The sequence below is a fragment of the Natrix helvetica genome, assembly GCF_964273705.1.
Source record: "Natrix helvetica genome assembly, chromosome: 8".
Classification (NCBI taxonomy): domain Eukaryota; kingdom Metazoa; phylum Chordata; class Lepidosauria; order Squamata; family Natricidae; genus Natrix; species Natrix helvetica.
In genome coordinates this window covers 23,253,031-23,276,339 of record NC_138559.1, presented here as the reverse complement: position 1 = coordinate 23,276,339, position 23,309 = coordinate 23,253,031, and the positions used below count along the sequence as shown (strand labels likewise).

Sequence of the window (23,309 nt, the reverse complement as noted above, 5' to 3'; positions counted from 1 at the left end):
AACATTGTGTTGTCTGGGTGTATAATTTGCTTAACAATACAAATTTACAATACAAAATACAAAAATGGCAAATAGCAAATCTAGAGAGCATACTAAAAAGCAGAGACATCACCCTGCCAACAAAAGTGTGTATAGTCAAGGCTGTGGTTCTTTTCTTTAATCAAAGAGGTCAGTTTTTCCATTTCCGCCAACTCCATCCACTTCTAAAACTGTTCTTCCACGCTAGGAATCAAAGTGTCTCTCTCTCTCTGTCTCTCTCTCTCTTTCTTCTTCAGATTTTACAGGAAGCAAAATAAGGGGTGAGGTGCCACTTCTGGAATGACAGGAACATATGCTGAATCAAAAACAGCATCTGTTTGTTAGTCAATAGCGTGTAACAGCTTCTGAAATAGAACATGTTGTGTTAGGATGGATAACGATACCATCACCAATCCTAATTTTGCCCCGTGGATGAGACACTTGGAATTTTTACATTGCTTGGGAGGTTTCTGAATCATTTTCATATTTTTCGTCCTATTTTGAGACAAGTGGAAATATATACGGGAGGAAGACAGGTTTTGGCACGGAGGAATAAACACTTTTGAAGATTAACGGGTCACAGGTGACACATGAGAAAGATGAAGAAACTAAATCCAGATAGTGCTTAGTCATTAAAAAAAAAAGTGTAGGAAACTTCTGACGTTGTTGTGGCCCACCAACAGAGCTGGGAGCAGATTTGGACAGTGAGGAAGTTGGGGAGGAACCTGGGCCAGTCCTGGAGTCTGGGGAAGGCTCTGATGAGGGCTCTGCGTCGGAGGCAGAGAGGAGGCCAGGGCCGTATGCCAGTTATCAGCTGCCTTCAGAGTCAGACATCAGTGGGGCAGATGAACAGCTGGAGTTCTAGTTTGTGAATCCTAAACTTTGGATACTATGCATTAGCAATAGCACTAAGGCTTATATGGCACTTTACAACCCCTTCTCAGCGGTTTACAGAATCGGCATATTTCCCATCTGCCCCCCCCCCAAAAAAAACAACAACAACAACAACTTGAGTCCTCATTTTGCCGACCTCGGAAAGATGGAAGGCTTAAGTTAACCTTTAGCCCATCAGATTCAAATGAAGTTTGAGTTGCAATACTACATTCTAAGGGACGCGGTGGCACATTGGTTAAGACGCTGAGCTTGTCGATCAGAAAGATCGGCGGTTCGAATCCCTAGCGCCCCGTAACGGAGTGAGCTCCCAGTTACTTGTCCCAGCTTCTGCTAACCTAGCAGTTCGAAAGCACGTAAAAAATGCAAGCAGAAAAATAGGGGCCACTTTGGTGGGAAGGGAACAGCGTTCCGTGCGCCTTCGGCGTTTAGTCAAGCCGGCCACATGACCACGGAGACATCTTCGGACAGCGCTGGCTCTTTGGCTTTGAAATGGAGATGAGCATCGCCCTCTAGGGTCGGGAATGGGTAGTACTTACGTGCAAGAGGATTTATTAAAATAAGCTTGCTTCATTAATCAACCTCTTTTCATGCATCTTAGTTTTTAAAAAAGGTTGCAGTTTCTCTGGACAAAATGAACAGCCAGCTAATGGAGTTTGGCTTTCTTGCAACAGCAAAATTCAATCTCGTTCCATCCACCAAATCAAAAAAATCCTCCCCCCCTTATGATTGATTGTTCTCTCTCTCTCTCTCTCTCTCTCAGTCGCTATTTAAGCAAAGCTTTCCACATTTTGGCTCAGAAGAACAAATTCTCCTCTTCGTTCATTAACGGCGTCATCTCCCATACCGAAACCGAGCGTGCCGCAGCTGCTTGGATGTTATTGGCGAAAGTGGCTGGTTCCTCGCCCAAGTTGGACTATTCCAAAATCATTGATGCCTGGGACAGCATCAGCAGGTGAGCGAAACCTGGCACAAAAGTGGGGAGTGAGCATATGGCTGGAGTTAAATATGAGAATCAAGTACTTCTTCTGGTTTTGCCTGAGGTTTCTGTCTTTAGAAACATGTTTCTCCTTTAGGGAAAATATTATATTCTGTCTTTTTAATCTATCTATATAAAAATGGGTCCCTCTGCGTGGGTGTATGTTCCAGCATAATTGTGGAACGTGCCGAGCAATTTCAACCAAACATGGTACCCAGATGACTTACTCTCTGAACAAAAATACTGTGGGGGTAAGACACCCCTAACACCCCTCAGTGTGTGTGTGTTCTGTTAAGATACAGCCTGTTGTGCCTTACAATGGCTTCTACTGTACTGCCGTAAAATGGCTTCTACTTATAGTGCAGTGGAGTTGCCATGGTAACGACTTCACAGTACTCCACAAGGGGTCTCTCTCTGGTAAGGGGTAAAACCCAACATTAGCAATTACGTTTGGTCCGGACATTTCCACACACACACCCCCCCCCCCTATAAATAAATACCAGGGCAATGCCAGGTTATCAGCACTAGTATTTCCTAAAATAGTTCATTCTTCTAAGAGAGGTGGTTGCTAACTTTACAGGTCTTTAAGACTTGTGGCCCAACTCCCAGAATTCCTAAGCCCGGCTGAAGAATTCTGGGAGTTGAAGTCCACGAAATCCTGAAGTTGTCAAGTTTGGGGACCTCTGGCCTAGCCATGTTGACCCCAGCCATTGGTTTACGGCCCAGGATCAAATGAGCCATGGCGCAACATGTGAATCCAGTTGCTTTCATTCATGGGTGAGAAGTGTGGCCAATCCTCACTTCATTCTTCTCCATTTCCCAGACAGCCCGAAGCCAACCTGGAGACCATGGTGCACATCCTCAGCGTGATTGGAAGTGTGGCCAGACACCTGCCCAGCAGCACCCAGAGCAGGCTAATGAGTGAGGGCACACTGGACAGTCATTTGGGAGGGTACTTTTCTGGAAGCAACGGTCTCTCTTACGCTGTCTTCTTTGTGGTGAGAGGGAAGGGCTGTTTATGCGCCCCAACACCCATTTACTCTGGGGGGGTTTGGCCTTCTTTTGCAGATGATCTCAGATGTTGGCTGCAGGACTTCCAGTGTCCTTTGGAGGCGATCAGCTCAGCTATCGAAACTCTGCAGAAGCTTAGCCAGGCCGTCACAGATGCCCCGAAGGAGATGCAGGTGAGACACAATGAGTCTTCTTCAAAACGACGGGTTTTATGTCCCAGGGCTCCTTTTCTCAGGAAGCAACAGGACTTTGTTGCTTTTTTTTCTTTCGAAGACGTTTCGCTTCTCATCCAAGAAGCTTCCTCAGCTCTGACAGGACGGTGGGGAATGGAAGGATTTATACTCCTTGCAGACAGCTGGTCATTTGCATCCTTTTAGAGGGTCCTTGAAGCCCTTGGAGGTTTATCTGTGTCCTGAGTAGTGCAAATGGTTCCTAGATAGATCTCCCAAGACTGAGGCTGGATAACTTAATCTGCCATAGACACAGCCATCCGCCTAGCCACAAAGAAGTGGGATCCTGGGGAAGGTTGCTGCCTTAACTCGGCAAACATTTACTCAACCCCCCCCCCCCCCCGTGTCATGTTTGAACAGGAGCTGCTGAACGACCTATGCGGAGATCTTTTAGCGGCCTGTGAGCAATACATCTCAAAGATAGTCCTCCAAGAATTTGGCACGGAGCGGCTGCAAGAGGATATCTTGGTAAATAAAACCAGCGGGGTTGTGAGTGGTTAAACTCTGAATATCCAATTTTGGGGTTCAGTCAGCCCACCGAGGGAGGCCTTAGTAGAAAGATTGGTCAAGGCAAATCCTTCTCTCCATTAGCTGGATCAGCGGTCGGCAACCCGCAGCTCTGGAGCCGCGTGTGGCTCTTTCGTCCCTCTGCTGCGGCTCCCTGTCGCTCAGATATGTGTCACAATTGCCAGTGTGCGACACCCGCCGGCACACGATTTATTGAGCTTTTCGACCCCCGTTCGATTTTCTTTTCTGTGGGAAACGGATCCAAAGGGTTCTCTGAGTGTTTAAGTTTGCCGACCCCTGAACCGAATCATCGTCATCATTTAACGACCCCGTAATCCCTTGCGGGGTGGAGTCTGGGCAACTGAATGGAACTATCAGAGCGTTTTAATGGCCAGATGCCCTTCCTGACGCCAATGCGGAGTTTTGTTCGGCAGATATATTCTCATTTTGCCCAGAGAGAGAGAAATATGGATCGAACTAACAGCCTCCTGATTGTGAGGCGAGAGCTCCACCACTAGGCTACCGCATCACTCCGTTCTTCAGTCACTATGTTGTGCCCAATTCTTTGTAACCTCGTGGACACCCCCTCCCCCCCCGTCCTCCAGTGTCTCTTGCAGTTTGCTCAAATTCATGTTCGTGTTAGACTTTTGCCGAATAGTATTTTAATATCAATTTAGGATTCTCTTTCTAGTTTATGGCATTGTTTCATTTGGCAGGTGAGGCACCTCTTCACCTTGGGTGAGATTGCACAGCTCTGTCCGGCCAAAGTGGACAAGCGCATCTTCTTGTTGATCCAATCCCTCTTGGCTAGTCCTGACAACATGGAACAGTGTAAGCTCTTCTTCCTCCTTTGGATGGCCACCTTGCAGAGGGAACCGTCTCCTACTTCAAAGTCCTTTCTTATTTGGTGTGTGTGTGTGTGTGTTGTTTTGTAGTGTCCAGCTCTGCGGAGAACGAGGACCTCCCAGCATCTCAACCCTTGTCACAATTCCGAGGGTCCATGATGCCTTCTACTGTCCGAGCACATGCATTCATTACTCTGGGTAGGCATGGTGGGGTGGGGGAGAGGGGAGAAGGCTTGCCATATTCTCTATTTTTTTTCCCCCCCTAGCACCCATTGACACAGCATGTTTGCCTATCTTAAAATTTTATCCTCTGTGTTTCCGTTTCATCTGAGTCCATGATGAAATGAAGACAATAGAAGCAAGACAATAGGAATTGACATCCCGAGTTTGGTGTCTCCTCTCCCCTCTTGTCTCCTCTCTCCTCATCTTCCCCTCTCCTCTCCTTCCCTCTCCTTCCTTCTCCTCTCCTTATGTTCCCCTCACCTTCATTTTCCTCTCTCCTTCCTTCTCTCCCCTCTTCTCTCCTTCCTTCTCCTCTCTTCTCTCCTTATCCTCCTCTCCATCCCTTCCTTCTCCTTCCCTTCCCCTCTCCTTCCTTTTCCTCTCCTTCCCTCTCAACAGTAATGCAATTCTCAGTGACATATCTAAATTTACATTCAAAAGTGCTCTAATTTCTCTAAACACCGTCCCATATTTTTTGTGCACCCACCACATATGTTTATATGTTCCAACCTCTTTCTTGCACTGCCAACAAATATTTGTATATTTACCATCTATTTGATTTAATTTGTGTGGTGTTAGGTATCACCTCCATATCACTTTATATCGATTTTCCTTAACTCTAACTGACATATTCTTATATACTCTTCCATCCCAAATATTTTTCCAATCTTTATCATTTATTTCTCCTATATCTGATTCCCAAATTAATTTAGAACTTTTTGCCTGCTCTTCTAATTCAGTTAATATTCTATATATTTTCCCAATTCTTCCTTTACTTCTATATTCGTCATTCATCTCACCTTCTTTTATAATCATTCAAATTTTGTTAACTGTCTAACTTTCTCCTCGAATCTTTCTTCCACTTTTATCCGTTTCTGCTCCCTTTTATGACAGGAAAGCTTTGCCTGCAGCACGAGGACCTGGCGAAGAAGTGCATCGCGGCCTTGGCTCGCGAGCTGGAGGTGTCCAAGGACGTGGCCGTCCGCAACAATGTGGTGATTGTGATGTGTGACCTCTGTGTCCGCTACACCACCATGGTGGACAGGTATATTCCCGACATCGCGATATGCCTGAAGGATCCAGAGCCATTCATACGGAAACAGACTCTCATCCTCCTTACAAATCTCTTGCAGGTGAGGAGAAAGCAGAAGGGTGGAATTTAAGCTTTTTCATTGTCTAGACCGGGCGAGCTCAGCTTTCAGGAAAATGTAGCACAGGGTGTTGAATTTATATTTACCGACAAAGAAATAAAGGGAGACTAGTATACGTCTATTTCAAACGATTTAGCTCTCGTCAGCTAGCCATACCTTTTTGGGATTCCAACCCAGGCTACTTACTGTACATATTAGGTAGATATATTAACCTCTAAGCCCCGGGCTCTCCTCCCTTTGTCAGCTGCACCAGGGGAAAGATCTAAGTGTTTTTTGTCAGGGCAACCTGGTCTACCCAATTATGGACGGAGCATACTGCTTCTGCTTTCGCCTTTCAGCTCCAATCCAGGAGCCTTCGCAGATAGTCACTTTAGCAACAAACCATTTTTGTGTCGCATTTATGTTTTACCGACAAAGAAATAAAGGGAGACTGGAATAGATCTATTTCAAGCTATTTAACTCTCATCAGCTAGCCATACTCTTACTGGGATTTGAACCTGGGCTGTATTACATATTAGGCAGGAGTCTTAGCCACTAAGCCACAGGCTCTCCTCCTTATCAGCTGAGCCAGGGAAATACCTATATATATATAGGTATATATATAGTTATCTCCCTATATATTAGGGAGATGGTATCCACATTTTCTATCCAAAGAACCTAATTGTGCTGTTTTGGTTTAATTAGGAAGAATTTGTGAAATGGAAAGGCTCGCTCTTCTTCAGGTTCGTCAGTGTTCTGGTCGATCCCAATCCAGAAATTGCCAGGTAAGGAAGATCTTTCAGAAGTTGGTAGAGTTTGAAACTTGGTGGTGTCTCCATTCCTTCAGAAAATCTGGGAGAAGATTCCATCTAAGCCTTTTGTCCTTCAGGCAATTTTATAATATAGGCCTTTATTTTCCCCTTCCTTCCTTCCCCCTTTCCTTCTTTCCTCCTTTCCTTTCCCTCCCTTTCCTCTCATCTTTCTTTCCTTCCTTCCTTTAATTTTCTTCAATTTTCTTAAATCTTACATGCATTAGGGTGCAAGAGAAAGCAGACTCTCTTATTAAGTCAAATATCTATTACAGTCATAAACCAGTATAACTCCTTCCTTTCTGCCTCCTCTCCCCCTTTCCTACTCCTCTCCTTCCCCCTCCCTTCCCTCCCCTCTCCTCTCTTTTTCTAATAAGAATTCTTAAGCCAGAAGCAAACACTTTTCTAAAAGGATGGCGATACAGGGAGGCAGCTAACTCTTGCTTTCTCCACAGTGTCTGAATTTGGGATGATATTGTCCCATATCTTTCCAGCAGGGGGAAGTACAGTGTTACATCGTTCGCCTTCGCACGGCTGAAATCTAGTTTAGATTGGCGGTGTTTGCTTTAAAAGCAGGAGGCGTTGATACCCGCTGCTTTATTTATGCTCAGGATTGTTCTTTAAACAAACAGTAGGCAACTTACTTGTAGGGCTTTTCAGTCCATTGTGTAAACTTGCATCAAAGTACAGTAAAAAAAAAAGATGGTTCCGGAGTCCTTGCGGGATTCCGTGTACAGAAAGAGGAGAAGAATGCATTTTCCACCGTGGCACGTGCCACTACTTTTAAAAGAATGCCCAAATAGGAAGAACGATTGCAGGAACTGGGCATGGCCAGTCTAGTGAAGAGAAGGACCAGGGAAGACAGGATAGCAGCCTTCCAATATTTAAGGGGCTGCCACAGAGAGGAGGGGGTCAAGCTATTTTCCAAAGCACCCGAAGGAGATATTCAACCTGGAAATAAGGAGGAATTTTCTGACACTGAGAACAAATCAACCAACGGAACAGAAGTTGCCTTCAGGAGTGGTGGGAGCTTCATCACTGGAAGCTTTCAAGAAGAGACTGGACTGCCATCTGTCAGAAATGGTGTATGGCCATGATGGCAAACCTATGGCACAAGTGCCACAGGTGGCACACAGAGCCCTCTCTGTGGGCACTTGAGCTGTCGCCCAGCTCCGCTCCACCACACATGCGCACGCGCCTCCCACCGGCCAGCTGGTTTTCGGGTCACTGCTGCGCATGTGGGAGGCGCAGGGAGGGTGTCCCCCCTCCTCACACCCCAGTTTTGGTTTCAGGAGGCGTCAAGCGGAACTGCTAGGCCCAAAATGGGGCGCCTGTGCCCGGGGGGTTGTGCGTGCCTGTGCAGGGGGCAGGGCACATTGTATCGGGGGTGTGGGCATGCACGCATGTGTTCTCACGCACACACAATTTCGGCACATGAGGACAAAAAGCTTAGCCATCACTGGTGTAGGGTCTTCTGCTTTGGCAGTGGGTGGGACTAGCTAGTTTTAAATTATACACTTCCATCTATCAACCTGTATCTTTCCAGTAGCAAAACAGTCTCATGTCTTCTGCCATTTGTGGCATCCGTCCTCTAAGCATCTCCTTAATCAAATTTGTATGGACTCCCCCGCGCGTGCGCTCGCAACCAGGAAACTAATATGCCACACTGCTTGCTAAGGACGCTAGCTGGTAGGCGGAGGTGGAATTTTTTCTTTCTTATTTTCCGCCCCAAAAAACTAAGGTGTGTCTTATACTCCAGGGCGTTATATACTCTGAAAAATACAGTAGGTTAAATTCTGTAGCCATGAACTTCTCCTCTGAGCAACTTAACCTGTGCTTTATCTAAAACCAGCTGGGAATGGGAATATTTTTCAGTCAAAGTCCACATATTGGGCTGGGGACAGGGGAAAAAAATATTCATTTTCTTTCTTTAAAAGAAAAAAGAGACCCTAAATATTGAGGTTCTGAGTTTAGACTCAAGGCAAGTAGACTCGTTCTTAATAAGATTTAGTTATCGTGAGCGACTAGTTAATTACCTCAAACATTGTAATTACTGACGGTGTTTACTGTTCTATGGAGTTATTTCTCCCTTTAATTATGCTGGTTTATAATTAGAAGGAAAATTGTAGGATGAGCCCTGAAAGCTTTTGCTAAAGAGAGCTGGGTAAGGGAAGGGCACCGAAACAAGCCGTATGGTGTTTTTTTTTAAAAAGACATTTTAATCAAGGCGATCATTGGAAGAGACTCTGAACGGGGAGAGGAGAGGCTCGGGTTTCAACACAGCTCTGGTTTTGTTCCTTCGATGGCACTCAACTGGGTGGCATCCCCTGTTAGCTTTGGGCTGGCATCCTCAAGATAGAGAAGGGTCTGTGACTCTTGGTTGATGTTTCGTGGGAAAAATTAAGTGGCTGCTATTCTAGCAAACTAGGTTTAAATATATACATATTTCAGGTTTTCACATCCAAATGTCCAGTAATGTTGGAGTCCAGTGCATTCTCTGATATCTCATGTGGTTCAGATGGAGCAAATTTGCGCACTGAAGTAGAACAAAACAGAATATGGAATGGAATGAGGAAAGAAGGAATGGAATGGAATGGAATAGAATAACGAAAGAATAGAATAGGATGTGGAGTGAAGTGGAATAGAACAGAATAGAATGAGAAAAGAATGAATATAATAGAATAATACAATACAATAGCAGATTTGGAAGAGAACTTGGAGGTCTTCTAGTCCAACCCCCTGCCTAGGCAGGAAACCCTATACCGTTTCAGACAAATGGCTATCCAACGTCTTCTTAAAGACTTCCAGTGTTGGGGCATTCACAACTTCTGGAGGCAACTTCTGTTCCACTGATTCATTGTTCTAACTGTCAGGAAGTTTCTCCTCAGTTCTAAGTTGCTTCTCTCCTTGATTAGTTTTCATCCATTGTTTCTTGTTCTGTCCACAGGTGCCTTGGAGAATAGTTTGACTCCCTCTTCTTTGTGGCAACCCCTGAGATATTGGAACACTGCTATCATGTCTCCCCTCGTCCTTCTTTCTATTAAATAAGGGACGAATAAAATAATGAAAGAATAGAATAGGACGTGGAGTGGAATAGAATAGAATAGAATAGAAAGAGGTAAGAATGAACAGAATAGAATGGACTAGAATAGGGAAAGAATAAAATAAAGAATAGATTATCGGAATAAAGGGTAAAATAGAATAGAATAAGTCCTCAACATACAGCAGTTCTTTTAATGACCTTTCAAAGTTACAACGGTGGCACTGAAGAAAGGGACTTATGACCATTTTTCACAGTTATAACCCTTGGGGCATCCTTGTGATCATGTGATCAAAATTTGGACACTTGGCAACCGACTCGTACTTACGATGGTTGCTTTGTCCTGAGGTCATGCGATCCCCTTTGGCGACCTTACGACAAGCAAAGTCAACGGGGAAGTCAGATTCACTTAACAACCAAGCTACAAACTTTCTCAACGGCAGTGATTCACTTAACAAACGAGGCAAGAAAAGTCGTAAAATGGGGCAAACCCCACTTAACAAATGTCTCACTTAGCAACGGAGATTTTGGGCTCGATTGTGGACATAAGTGAAGGACTGCCTATAATAGGGTTGGAGGCCCTAAGGAGCCCGGACGGGCAGGCGAGAAGTGGCTGGGAGGGGAGGGGTGAGTGGAGGTTGGTGAGGGCCCCTTGACATGAATGACATTGAGTTGGCCACGCCTGTCCAGTCACATGACCATCTAACCACGCCCACCCAGCCGGTCATTAGGCAGATCATATGTAGGATTTAGAGTTATGAATTTAGTCCGAAAGGTTGGTGACCCCTGGTCCAGGATATTTAAATTCCACGTCTCAGGCATGGGCCTGTCCCACTCTCTCCAGTGGAAGAGGCTTAACTTCCAGATCCCATATGCCAAAGAATTTCAGATGGTGGGATCTAGGAGCCTTTTTCTGCTGTTTTTCAGACTTCGGATCTTTTGCCCCTTTTGTCTTTTTCTTTTAAAAAAATCTTTTTCTTTAAAAAAAAAGATCTTTTTCTTTAAAAAAAACCAAAGCTGGGATTTTCAGGACCCTCTTCGTTTTGTATCTTGGAGAGCAGCATCGTTGCTTTAACCTCTCTGGTTTTTAAGGAGAGGGCGGTGATCCCCACCAGGGCCTTTTTATTCAGTGCTGTTGTTTCCTTGTTCTCCCTCCATTTGCAGCTTTGTCAAGTTCTGCTTGGTGCACCTCCTGCTCAAGAGGAATCCCGTCATGTTTTCTCAGCACTTCATCGAATGCATTTTCCATTTCAACGGCTACGAGAGGCATGAGAAGTACAACAAGTTCCTCCAGAGCGAAAGGTCGGCGAAGATTCTTTATATGCGTCTTGCCCTTCTTTTACAAACAACTCGAGGTGGTGAACATACTTTCCTCTTGTTATTTTCCCCCACAACGACAACCCTGTGGGGTGGGGTGGGCCAAAATGACTTTCCACTCAATTGACTTTCCTGGCTATGGAGGGACTAGAACACACGGCCTTCTGGTGATTGGACCAAAGCCAGCCAATTAGCTTTCTTAGCTAAGGCAGGACTAGAATCCACAGACTCCTGGTAATTGGCCCAAAGTCACCCAACTAACTTTCATAGCTAAGGCAGGACTAGAATTCATAGGCTCCTGGTGATTGGCCCAAAGTCACCCAGTTGGTTTTCATAGCTAAGGCAGGACTAGAACTCACAATCTCCTGGTAATTGGCTCAGAGTCACCCAGTTGGTTTTCAGAACTAAGACAGGACTAGAACTCACAATCTCCTGGTAATTGGCTCAGAGTCACCCAGCCAGCATTCATGCCTAAGGCTGGACTAGAACTCACAGCCTCCCACTTTCTAACCCGATGTCTTAATCACATAGACCATAAATATTCCTTTGAAAGACTGTTTGCCAGGCCTTTGCTGAATGTGAATGAGAGGAATTCACATTTGTTTAATAAAAGGGGTTTTGTCGGGACCAGGACTCTGCCTCGTGCTTTTTGGGGAAGCCTAGGTCAGAACAGGAAATGAACGTGGACCATCCGTGAAAGTTGCTGAAGCTGGAGGCAGGTGAGAAGACTGGGAAGGAGATACAGGCTGCTTCTAGAGAAGAGAGCTTTTGAGGTAGCTCAGGGAGCACAGTCCTTTTTCACCGAGAAGCAGGGTTGGGTCTTCGCATGGGGAGTCCCCAGCCCCAGGCCACGCTCTTAAGAACTGGTGGGGCCAGGATGAAACCCTTCGGCTGAATTGAAATGGAATTTAATACGCTGAATACCTTCCCTCCCCGTGCATTGAATTATTCTCTCCGGCCGTCCTGTGAACGATTATTACAAGGGCTGGTTCCTTCCGTAAAATTGCACTGGAGGAAGCCCCGGGTGCAATTGTCAAGCCGTCAGGTGCCTTTTCCCCACGACACCACCTGAACAATCCTTGGGAGCCTCATTCCAACCAGGGGTGAACGCAGGGAGCGCCATCTTTGCGTGTCATGGTCAACTCCTGGATTTTGTTCTCTTGCGACAGGGAGAAGAATCTCTTTTCCCTGAAGGGCAGAGCCAACAAAGGGCCCCGGATGCAGATCTACAAGTTTCTCCTGGAGCATTTCACCGACGAACAGCGATTCAACATCACCTCCAAAATTAGCCTAAACGTCCTGGGTACGGCTGAAATTTTAGAGCAGGGGTCCCCGAACCCCCGGGGCATGGCCTGTTTGCAACCGGGCCACGGGACGGCGCATACACACTTGAAGCCGAGCTGTTTGTGTAACCGCACACATGCCGGTTTGTGCTGCCCAGTTCCCCTCTCCAGTGGTGGGCTTCAACCTGTGTAACAGCAGGTCTGCGTACGGGCAGCATGCTTTAAAACAGCTCAAAAAGTTACTTTCTACTGCAGCCCCCGTGAGTAAAGCAGCTGAGGCATGGTAATCAACTGTTTTACTCACCAGGTATCAGCTGGGCTTCAAATCAGTGGTGAAATTCAACAATGTTTACTACCGGTTCTGTGGGTGTGGCTTGGTGGGCGTGGCAGGGGAAGGATACTGCAAAATCTCCATTTCAGGGGAAGGATACTGCAAAATCCCCATTCCCTTCTCATTCTGGGGCCAGCCAGAGGTGGTATTTGCAGGTTCTCCGAACTATTCAAAATTTCTGCTACCGGTTCTCCAGAACCTGCTGAATTTCATCCCTGCTTCAAACAGAAAATTTAGGTCAATATATTGCAGGGGCGGGTGGGCCCACCTGAGTGAACCGGTTCGCTCTCAGCTGATCATTGGAGCTATCAGTTCGCCCGAACAGGTCCGAACCGGCTGAATCCTACCCCTGCCCCTCCCCTCCAGCTAGGCTGCCAACCTGCAAAAGTTGGGGACCGCTGCTTTAGACCAGTTAAACCCAAAGGTACTTGTGTAAAAATAAGAGGGCCTTTTCAAAGGTGCCCTGCTCTGCAGATAGGAACCTTGCCTAACTGCAAGTTTCTTGCCTTTTCTCAAAGGAATTGCAGTTTACAGAGTCAGCATATTTGTTGTCGTCCGTCTCCTCCCCCCCACCCCCTGGCCCCCTCTTCCAACAACCTGGGTCCTCATTTTACCGACTTTGGAAGGGAGGAAGGTTGAGTCCAATCTGAGCCGGTCAGGATCGAACTGCTGTCAGTGGGCAGAGTCAGCCTGCAATACTGCATTCTCACCACTGCGCCACCACGCTTCTTAATATATAAGGTGGTTAGAAAGCAGTACTGCAGGCTACTTTTGCTGGCACCCTGCAGTTTGGCAGTTCAAATCTCACCACACTCAGGATTGACTCAGTCTTCCATCCATCCGGGCCTTGAGTTGGACACCTCTGATCTAAGTCATGGTTGTCCAAAGGTGCTTTTTCAAGAGGCAACTGGACTTCCTGGTTATTATTATTTCTTCTCGTCCAAGAAGCTTCTCCGCATTTCACGTTCTCCCTTTCTCCGAAATTCGCTTGCAGCCTCCTTTGTGGACGGCGTCCTGCCGCTCAATATGGAAGCCAGCCAGTTGCTCTCGGATACCTTTGAGATCTTGAGCTGCAAGGAGATCAAACTCTCGGCCATGAGATCCAGACCAGAAGAAGACATCCAGCCGGAAGAAGATGAATTAGCCATGGCCAACGCCGTCATGCAGGTGGCCCAGAAGAAGCTGATTTCGCAGGTGAGTCTTACAAAACCGTGCCACCTGGAGTAGCCACTTCCTTTTTACTTGCCCCAGAACAAAATAATTGGCAGTTGGTTTCAGTGGGAAGAGACGCCTCACTTCCCATCTTGCTCGTCGTGCTACAAGTCACCATTCCTGGAAATGTTCCCATTTTTCAATTTTTTTATTAGTTTACTAGCTGATAACCGGGTGTTTATCCCAATCCTGTATTAGACAGGAAAATGAATGAATTATATGCATAGCGTCAAATCAAAGTAATTTTATTTACAGGCAATTAGAATAATCAAAGCCTTGTTGAAAATGTCCAGATTTTCTAATCTTGGATTTTCCCCCCTTACCAGAGGGAGCCCCTTTGTGGAGTACTGTGAAACTGTTGCCATGTCAACTCCACTGCGCTGCACAGTAGAAGCCATTTTACAGCAATACAGTAGAAGCCATTTTAAGGCACAACAGGCTGTATCTTAACAGAACACACACCCTGGGGAGTTTTAGGAGTGTGTTACCCCCACAGTATTTGTTTCCAGAGAGTAAGTCATCTGTGTACCAAGTTTGGTTGGAATTGCTTGAGGCGTTCCAGAGTTATGCTGGAACATACACACACACACACAGCCATTTTTATATACATAGATAGAGATAATAAAATAATAATGATAAAGATAATAGATAATAATAATAATAATATAGAATACAACAAAAGTTGTTGGGAAGTTTGGGAAGGGGAAAGGGGGGGAAAGCAAGGGGGGGAAGGAATTGACTTCCGACTCCTTTGGTACAACAGAATAAGACATGAACCTCTAACCTCAGCTTTTTACTGTGGCATAATAGTATAAATTAAATTAGCCATTTTTATAACAACAAATATCTTTAATCGGTAAAACCCAAAAACAAAGCTTCACTTTTTTTCCCACCTGGAGCACAGAGTCCAGAACTGGTTTCCAAGTCAAATTTCTAGTGGAAATGTTCTCAAATACCCAACTTTGATCCCATCTCTACGAAGGCTTCCCTCATTGTGTGCTGTCTCCATTGTTTGGGGTAGACAGCCCTCTTCGCCTAAACGTATCTCTCTGTGTTCTATCCGAATTCTAGGTCCAAAAGAAGAATTTCATCGAAAACGTCATTCCCATCATCACGTCGCTGAAGACCTTGTTGGAGCAAAACAAACTCCCAGTGTTGAAGGACCTCATGAATTACCTCCAGGTAATCTTTCTCAACCAGGGATACGCCATTAAAATTTGAGTCAGGGGGCAGTACGTTCCTGAAGGTAAGTGGGATGTTTCACATTCCATCATGGAAGCCAAGTGTAGAGATGGTCAATTTAATTTAGCTAAGACGAATACTTTATTTATTGGTGCAGTGCTTAGAATGCAGGCTAATTCTGCCAACTGCCAGCAGTTCGATTCTCAACAGGCTCAAGGTTGACTCAGCTTTCCATCCTTCCGAGGTCGGTAAAGTGAGGACTCAGATTGTTCAGGGCAAATAGGATGACTCTGTAAACCGCTTAAAGGGAGCTGTAAAAGCACTGTGAAGTAGGATATAAGTCTAAGTGCTATGGCTACTTCCTTCCCTTCCCTTATGGCAGGCTAACTCTGCCCATAGCCATGAGTTCGACCCTGACTGGCTCAAGGTTGACTCACCCTTCCAACCTTCCAATGTGGGTAAAATGAGGACCCAGATTGTTGGGGGCAAATATGCTGACTCTGTAAACCGCTTAGGTAAACGCACTGTAAAGCGTTGTTTAAGAGCTATTGCTATAGAAGTGTTTTCAACTTTAGCAACTTGAAGGTGTGTGGACTTCAACTCCCAGAATTCCCTAGTCACCTCACAGGGTCGTTGCGGGGGAAGATAGAAGGAAGAAGGCGTCTTAGATATGCCCACCACCTTGAATTGTTCATAAAAATAATAAAGGCAGGATCTATAAACTAAATCATGGGTGTCCAAACTTGGGAACTTTAAGACTTGTGGACTTCAACTCCCAGAATTCCCCAGCCAGCCATGGGAGTTGAAGTCCACAAGTCTTAAAGTTCCCAAGTTTGGATACCCCTGGAATAGATGAATCATATCGAATCCATCCAGAAAACCCCACCGGCCAACCCCTTCCTGCCCTTTTTGCTTTCATTTTCGCTTTCCTCCAGGAGGTGATGCAAGACTATCGCCATGAAATCAAGGAATTCTTCGCCCTGGACAAGCAGCTGGCGGCTGAGCTGGAGTACGATATGAAGAAGTACGAGGAGCAGCTGGAGAGGGAGGCTGAGCAAGACCAGGAGCTGAGCGTGGATCGCGCAGGCCACAACACACCGATGGCCAGGCCGGTACGGATCTCTCGTTCGGCTGCGGTTCAAGTCCCATCCCGCTCACTCCGAAGCCGTTCGAACTCGGCTGCTGGAAAGTGGAGAGAGGGGCAATATACCGTTGTGCCTCAACCTACGACCGCAATTGACCCCATAATTTAAGTTGCTAAGTGTTGTCAGTTGCGAAGTGAGTTTTGCCCCATTTTAGGACCTTCCTTGCCACGGTGGCTAAGTGAGTCGCCGCTGTTGTGAAGTTAGTAACCCGGTTGCGAAGTGAGTCTGGCTTCCCCATGGCTTCTCATGACGCTGGGACACTACGACCGTCATAGACACGAGTCAATTTTCCACACATCCGAATTTTGATTATGCGACCATGGGGATGCTGCCAATGGTTACAAGTGTGAAAAATGGTCCGAAGTCACATTTTTTCAATGCCATGGAAACTTACAATGGCCGTTAAATGAATCCTTGTAAGTTAAGGACAGCGGGGACGCAGTGGCTCGGCAGCTTCTGAGCTTGTCGATCAGAAGGTCAGCAGTTCGGTGGTTCGAATCCCCTTGTCTTCAGTTGTCAGAAGGTCGCAAAATCCTGGGACACGGACACTGCGACTGTCATAAATGTGAACCAGTTGCCAAGCATCCAAATTTTTATCACATAACCACGGAGATGAGGCAATGGCCGTAAGTGTGAAAAACGGTCATTAGTCACTTTTTTCAGTGCAAGTTGAAACTTTGAACAGTTAAATGAACAGCTGTAAGTCCACCGGTGCCAGAGCAGGTCATCGGGGGCAGAAAGCAGCTGTGCAGAGGCCATGGCATCTGGATTTGGCACATCTGGTTATAGCAGCTTTAGATTTCCTCTCTCCCCCCCCCCCTTCCTCCCCAATGCGTTGGATTTGTTAAAAAATTGTAATGCACGACGCGAAACTAGCCATGGGATGCCGCAGTCATAAATGCTAGCCGATTGCCGAGCACCTGAAATGCGACTGCGTGATTGTCAGAACTTTGAATCTAGGCATAAAATGAGGATTGCCTCCCAGGATTTCTAGGAAGAGCTCTCAAGGGTTGAGAGGGGAATAATGAGGATAAGCGTGGCTTCCTCTGCAGAGATGCGATTGAGGATGCTACCGCAATGGTCCTTTGTTAGCCCCTTTCTGTTCTCTCCTTTAAATAAACAGACTCCTACCTTGGAGAGGACTTCACATCCTCGGAATCAGATGGGCGAGGCCTCCCCACGTGCCCAAAGCAATTCTCCACCCCCTCTGCGATCTCCTCTCTCGGCCCTTGCAATGTTTACCGTTCCCGGGCCGGGACCTACGAAGCCCCGACACAGGTACCCTTCCGGACCTCTCCCCTTCCTTTTCAGCACGCGTTGCACGAAAATGTGCTTACTCTGTTTACAATGGGAGCGTTTAATACCGTGTCCGCCACTCGGCAAGGGAACGCTCGAAGCTCCTAGGGTTGGGACGAAAGGGCCAGCCATATGCGCTATTTTGTTCTCGTCATAGGAATTTATCCCTGAGTACTTTCTCCATCCTCAACTCTGCTAAGCGAGCCGCGGAGGCCGTGAAGACGAAGCGTGGCAGGAGCATGGGGACCAGGCTGGAATCTCTGGGGAGCAGACAAAGCGATAAAGGTAGGCTGTTCCCCAACCAGTTTGGCCTAGTGGTTAAGGCGCCAGGCTGGAAAGTGGGAGACAGAGAGTTCTAGTCCTCGCTTAGCCATGAAAGTCGGCTGGGTGACTTTGAGCTAATCAACAGCTGCCAGTGAGTTCTAGTTTTGCCTTAGGCATGAAAGCCAGCTGAGTGTCCTTGAGCTAATCACCAGGAACTGGTGAATTCTAGCCCCGCCTTAGGCATGAAAACCAGTTGGGTGACTTTGAGCCAATCACAGGAACTGGTGAATTCTAGTCCCACCTTAGGCATGAAAACCAGTTGGGTGACTTTGAGCCAATCACCAGGAGCCAGGGAATTCTAGTCCCGCCTTAGGCATGAAAGCCAGTTGGGTGACTGAGCCAATCACCAGGAGCCAGGGAATTCTAGCCCCGCCTTAGGCATGAAAACAAGTTGGGTGACTTTGAGCCAATCACCAGGAGCCAGGGAATTCTAGTCCCACCTTAGGCATGAAAGCCAGTTGGGTGACTTTGAGCCAATCACCAGGAGCCAGGGAATTCTAGTCCCGCCTTAGGCATGAAAGCCAGTTGGGTGACTTTGAGCCAATCACCAGGAGCCAGGGAATTCTAGCCCCGCCTTAGGCATGAAAGCCAGTTGGGTGACTTTGAGCCAATCACCAGGAGCCAGGGAATTCTAGTCCCACCTTAGGCATGAAAGCCAGTTGGGTGACTTTGAGCCAATCACCAGGAGCCAGGGAATTCTAGCCCCGCCTTAGGCATGAAAACAAGTTGGGTGACTTTGAGCCAATCACCAGGAGTCGAACTCACATCTCACGGTTGTTTTTGTTAGGGAAATAGGGGGTGGAAGATGTGTTGCATATGTTTCCCGCCTTGAGTTATTTGTAGAAATAATAAAGGCGTGATACAAATCAATAAACATTGAGTAAATAGAGTGTAGAAAGCGAGGCAAGTGGCTAACGTACTACAGATATTTTCTGTGGCTAACATTCTCCCTTTCTCCCCCCCCCCCTCCTTCTTAGCTTCCTTTTGCAGCCTCAACCAACCATCTTCCCTTACCAACAGACCCTTGGAAGGACGAGCGATCAGTACTCCCGAACGTAAGTGTCTTTTAAAAAACCCTATTTTTGTTTGAAAGTCTCCCTGCTTGGAGGAAGAGCAGCTGGATTGCTCCGGAGAGAGTCTGAATTCGAACATTGCCTTCCAAAACATACATCTCAACGCCATGGACACCCACTTCAAAAAGGACAAGGAAGGTAGATATTGGCAGCTCCATGCATGGATGCCCTTACTGGGTGCCTTTTCAATTAGCATTGTTTATAGTCACACTTTAAAGGTAAAGCTTCCCCTCGCACTTATGTGCTAGCCGCTCCTGACTCTAGGGGGCGGTGCTCATCCCCGTTTCAAAGCCGAAGAGCCAGCGCTGTTCAAAGACATCTCTGTGGTCCTGTGGCCGGCATGACTAAATGCCGAAGGTGCACAGAACGCTGCTACTTTCCCCCCAAAGGCGGTCCCTATTTTTCTACTTGCATTTTTACATCCTTTCGAACTGCTGGGTTGGCAGAAGCTGGGAAAAGTAACCGGAGCTCACTCTGTTATGCGGCAGTAAGGATTCAAACTGCCGAAAGGCCAACCTTTCTAATAGACAAGCTCGGCATCTTAGCCACTGAGCCACTGGAGTTGCACAAATGTTTTCCCCATCAGCGTCCACTCAAGGTGGTGCATTTTTTTCTTTTTCCAGAGTCCATTAACAACGTGACCTTCGGAGCCGGAGTCAGCCAAATTAGGCTGAGCTTCACATCCCCTTCTTCTAAAGGCAAGTGGAATCCCAATTTCCGTGATTGTCTTTTTTAAAACAAAACCCAAAAAAACAAAAACCTAAGCTTGGAAAAAAGAGGCAACCTCGCTATAATACCTCTTCCGTTCGTCCTGCAGTCAAAGAGGAACCAGAAACTTCGCAGGAGCAGGTGATTTGCTTGACCTCTCCGGATAAATTGTGAGTATAAATGAAACTCTACATGTCCCCACGATCAGTGTGTGTTTGTGTGTTTGTTTGTGTGTGTGTGTGTGTGTGTGTGTGTGTGTGTCTTAAGGGTGGGTTTCACTTTAAAAAGTTAAACTAACTAGACTTCCCCTTTCTCATAATTCCTATTAACCCAATTTATATTTCTTTTAGCTATGCAGTCATCTTATCGCCTAGTTTTAGAGTATAATAGCAATAGCACTTAAGATTTATATACCGCTTCCCAGTTCTTTTACAGCCCTCTCTAAGCGGTTTACAGAGTCAGCATATTTGCCCCCAACAATCTGGGTTCTCATTTTACCGACCTTGGAAGGACGGAAGGCTGAATCAACCTTGAGCTGGTCAGGGTTGAACTCCTGGCTCTGGGCAGAATTATCCTGCAATATTGTCTTCTAACCACTGGGAGGGAGGGAAGGAAGGAAGGTAGCAATAGCACTTAGACATATATTGCTTCACGGTGTTTCTCAGCCCTCTCTAAGCGGTTTCCAGAGTCAGCATATTTTCCCCCAACAATCTGGATTCACATTTTACCGACCCCAGAAGGTTGAGTCAACCTTGAGCCGGTCGGGATTGAACTCCTGGCTGTGATCAGAGTTAGCCTGCAATATTGAATTCTAACCACTGGGAGAGAAGGGAGGGAGGGAGGAAGGAAGACAGAACTAGAGCGCTTAGACTTATATACCGCTTCACAATGCTTTACAGCCCTCTCTAAGCGGTTTACTGTCAGCATATTTGCCCCCAACAATCTGGGTCCTCATTTTACCAATCTCGGAAGGACGGAAGGTTGAGTCATCCTTGAGCCTGGTGAGATTCGAACTGCCAAATTGCAGGCAGCCGGCAGTCAGCAGGAGTAGCCCGCACTACTGCACTCCAAATCCCTGTGCCACCGCGGCTCATGATGGGTCTCCGCTGGTTCTCCTGGATCCTGGATGGGCGTTCTTCTTTTTCTTTTCTTTTTTTACTTCTTTTCTGCATTCTCTTTGTAGGTTGCCCCAGCCTCCACTATGGAGGGTGAATTCTCCAAGCAGGAGCAGTCCATCCAGTTTAAGTCTGCGGAGGTCCAGCCGTAGAATGGCCCGGCAACCAAAGAAATGACTTGTGTTTTCTCTTCCCAGCAAGAATGCGCCTTGCCTACAAGCAGGATCATGTTTCAAGCGCTCTCTGCCCCTTTTGGAAGACCATCCGATCGATGCCTCCTAGCTCTTCTTTTTATTCTCCCCGTGTCAAGCTTGCTTGCTTTTATAATCGGTGTGCTATAAATGATCTGTTTAGTATTACCGCAACTGGAAATAGCCAACTGCTGTGTGGCTAGACAAGGGCCCCTCCTCCTACATTTTGATTGATACGTGGATGTCCTCTGGAGTAATTTGTGTTGATTGGGGTCCACGAAGCACTTTTAGGGCTGGGACCAGCTTTGTCCAATGGACACGTACCACGATGTTCTAAGTCAGCCATGGGGAACCTTTTCTCCACCAAATCCCGAACAGGTTGTGCGTAAACCTTGCACAAGCGCACTCGTCAGGGCTGCACTCCAGGAAAAAGCCAAACTTCTGGGTTCCAGCGCATATGTGCACCCGACGATCAGCTGGCCGGCACATATGCGCACACCTGTTTTCGGCACTGCCGCATGCGCAAAGGGATCGCGCTCCGGAACAGCCAAACCTCCGGGTTCTGGCGTGCATACGCACTTGACAGTCAGCTGGTGGCACGCACGCGCACACCAGTTTTTGGCACATATAGACAGCTGACGGTTGCGCGCGCATGCGGGCACAGAAACCCGCAAGACAGTCAAGGCCGCGCGCACCAGGCAACATGGCTTTCCGTGCCACTTTGGCCGTGGGTGCCATAGATTCCCCATCACAGTTCTAAGACTTTCCCGCAGCTATCACTAAGCTTAATTTTACATCCTTGCTTTGCATCGGTCGAGGGATGGTGAATCTAAGGTCGTATGAGAGACATGTTTCCATACGGCAGGGCCTCTGCTCTAGGCCAGACCCTGCAAACATGGGGAGAAGCCTGGCGTGTGGGGGATGAGTCTCCTGGAAGAATTGTGTGTTGAAATTTCACCCCGTAATTCCTCCCCCGTGAAAATGATTGCACAGGCCAGAGAGAGAGGGAGGGGGAGAGAGACAGATCTGTCGCAACCTCCTAAATCTTCCTGAAACGGAATCCGGATTTTCTCCCGCAGAGAAAAGAATGGCTGGGTCTCCCTTACAGCAGTGTTGCCGAACCTTTTCGGCACCGAGTGCCAAAACAGGAGTGCACCCGTGCGCTGGGAAGATGATCCGGTTGCCGGCCCACATCATCAGCTGGTCTTTGTGTGCACATGTGCACCAGAAACTAGAAGACTAAGTGGCCGGTGCGCATACGCGAGCCAGAAAATGGAAGAGCAGCCACTCGGCGTGCGCATGCAACTGGGCAGCTGCTCTTCTGATTTCCGGTGGTCCCGCAGGCATGAAGACCACCTGGCTGGTGTGATGGAACAGCAACGGGCAACAGCTCGCGTGCCCGGAGAGATGGCTCTGCGTGTCATTTCCGGCCCGTGTGCCATAGGTTCGCCATCACGGCCCAAGAGACTCACTAACCCCTGACAAAGAGTCGAATCAAACAGATTTCCGGCGCGGACGGACGGACGGACGACCCACCTGTTCTTGAAAGACCGTTAAACCTAAACCAGGAATCTCCAAACTTGGCCATTTTAAGACTTGTGGACTTCCAACTCCTAGAAATCCTGAGGAATCCTGGGAGTTGAAGTCCTACAAGTTTTAAAAGTTGCCAAGTTGGCTAAACCATCATCACATGTCGGGGACGATATGACTAGATATCCCCAGTGTGAGGATTATTTATTACCTCCATACCATGTTCTTAATTTTACCATAAACCGAATAAATGCTTTTAAATGCCACCGCTTGCTTTGAGTCAAAACCTCAGGTCTTCCTTCATTCTGGTCTTAATCTCATTTGGAAAGAGATTAAGGTCTGACTGTTGTGATTTAGGCCTCCCGAGACAGTAAAAAGCATGCACTTATCCCAAGAACCTTATTTTTATTTCAACGGCTGTGAATTATGTTCATTCGCCGCCGCCTGTAATGAGTCCCAAATAGTTTGTCACTAGTCCGACAGAAGTCATATACGGAGGTTGGAGAAGTGATCATGAGTCCATTGGCTGGGATTTATTGCTTAAAGGAGCAAACTGCCGTCACTAACCTACTAACCATGCTTTTAACGGATCCGATGTCTCAATGTTTCAGTTGTTTTATAGAGTTCTTTTGTGAAGATTTAGCGGTCTGGAGACAATTCTTCAATCTTTGCTTTTCCTCTTTTAAAAACAATTCAGCCAGACACAAAAAAATAAGACTCTTGTCAACCATAGTTCTTACTTATAAGGGAACAAAATGGGCTTCAAAGATTAATGTACACATTTCACCCCAAAGTCGTAACAATTTCTCCTTTGCACTGTAGCTTCCATCAGTTGGTAACGAACGAGATCGTTCTTTCATCCATCCACCCACATCAACCCATAACTCTACTCTGTCCATCACATATTGTTCGTTGTATCA

At 46.8% G+C, this 23,309-nt stretch overlaps 1 protein-coding gene across 1 annotated transcript in view; it reads left to right on the top strand.

Annotated features, from left to right (window-relative positions):
- The window catches only part of NCAPD3 (non-SMC condensin II complex subunit D3), a 41,681-nt gene extending 19,026 nt beyond the window's left edge, over positions 1-22,655 (top strand). Inside the window, exons 17-35 of the mRNA XM_081960569.1 lie at positions 1,673-1,864; positions 2,712-2,809; positions 2,957-3,072; positions 3,490-3,597; positions 4,353-4,467; positions 4,572-4,679; positions 5,598-5,836; positions 6,539-6,618; positions 10,847-10,984; positions 12,169-12,302; positions 13,608-13,807; positions 14,897-15,007; positions 15,943-16,119; positions 17,276-17,430; positions 17,606-17,733; positions 18,750-18,827; positions 19,469-19,543; positions 19,663-19,723; positions 20,737-22,655. Coding sequence (XP_081816695.1) covers positions 1,673-1,864; positions 2,712-2,809; positions 2,957-3,072; positions 3,490-3,597; positions 4,353-4,467; positions 4,572-4,679; positions 5,598-5,836; positions 6,539-6,618; positions 10,847-10,984; positions 12,169-12,302; positions 13,608-13,807; positions 14,897-15,007; positions 15,943-16,119; positions 17,276-17,430; positions 17,606-17,733; positions 18,750-18,827; positions 19,469-19,543; positions 19,663-19,723; positions 20,737-20,845 — 2,422 coding nt within the window. The 3' untranslated portion in view covers positions 20,846-22,655. The remainder of the gene's footprint in view (positions 1-1,672; positions 1,865-2,711; positions 2,810-2,956; positions 3,073-3,489; positions 3,598-4,352; positions 4,468-4,571; positions 4,680-5,597; positions 5,837-6,538; positions 6,619-10,846; positions 10,985-12,168; positions 12,303-13,607; positions 13,808-14,896; positions 15,008-15,942; positions 16,120-17,275; positions 17,431-17,605; positions 17,734-18,749; positions 18,828-19,468; positions 19,544-19,662; positions 19,724-20,736) is intronic.
- Positions 22,656-23,309: the final 654 nt, after the last annotated feature.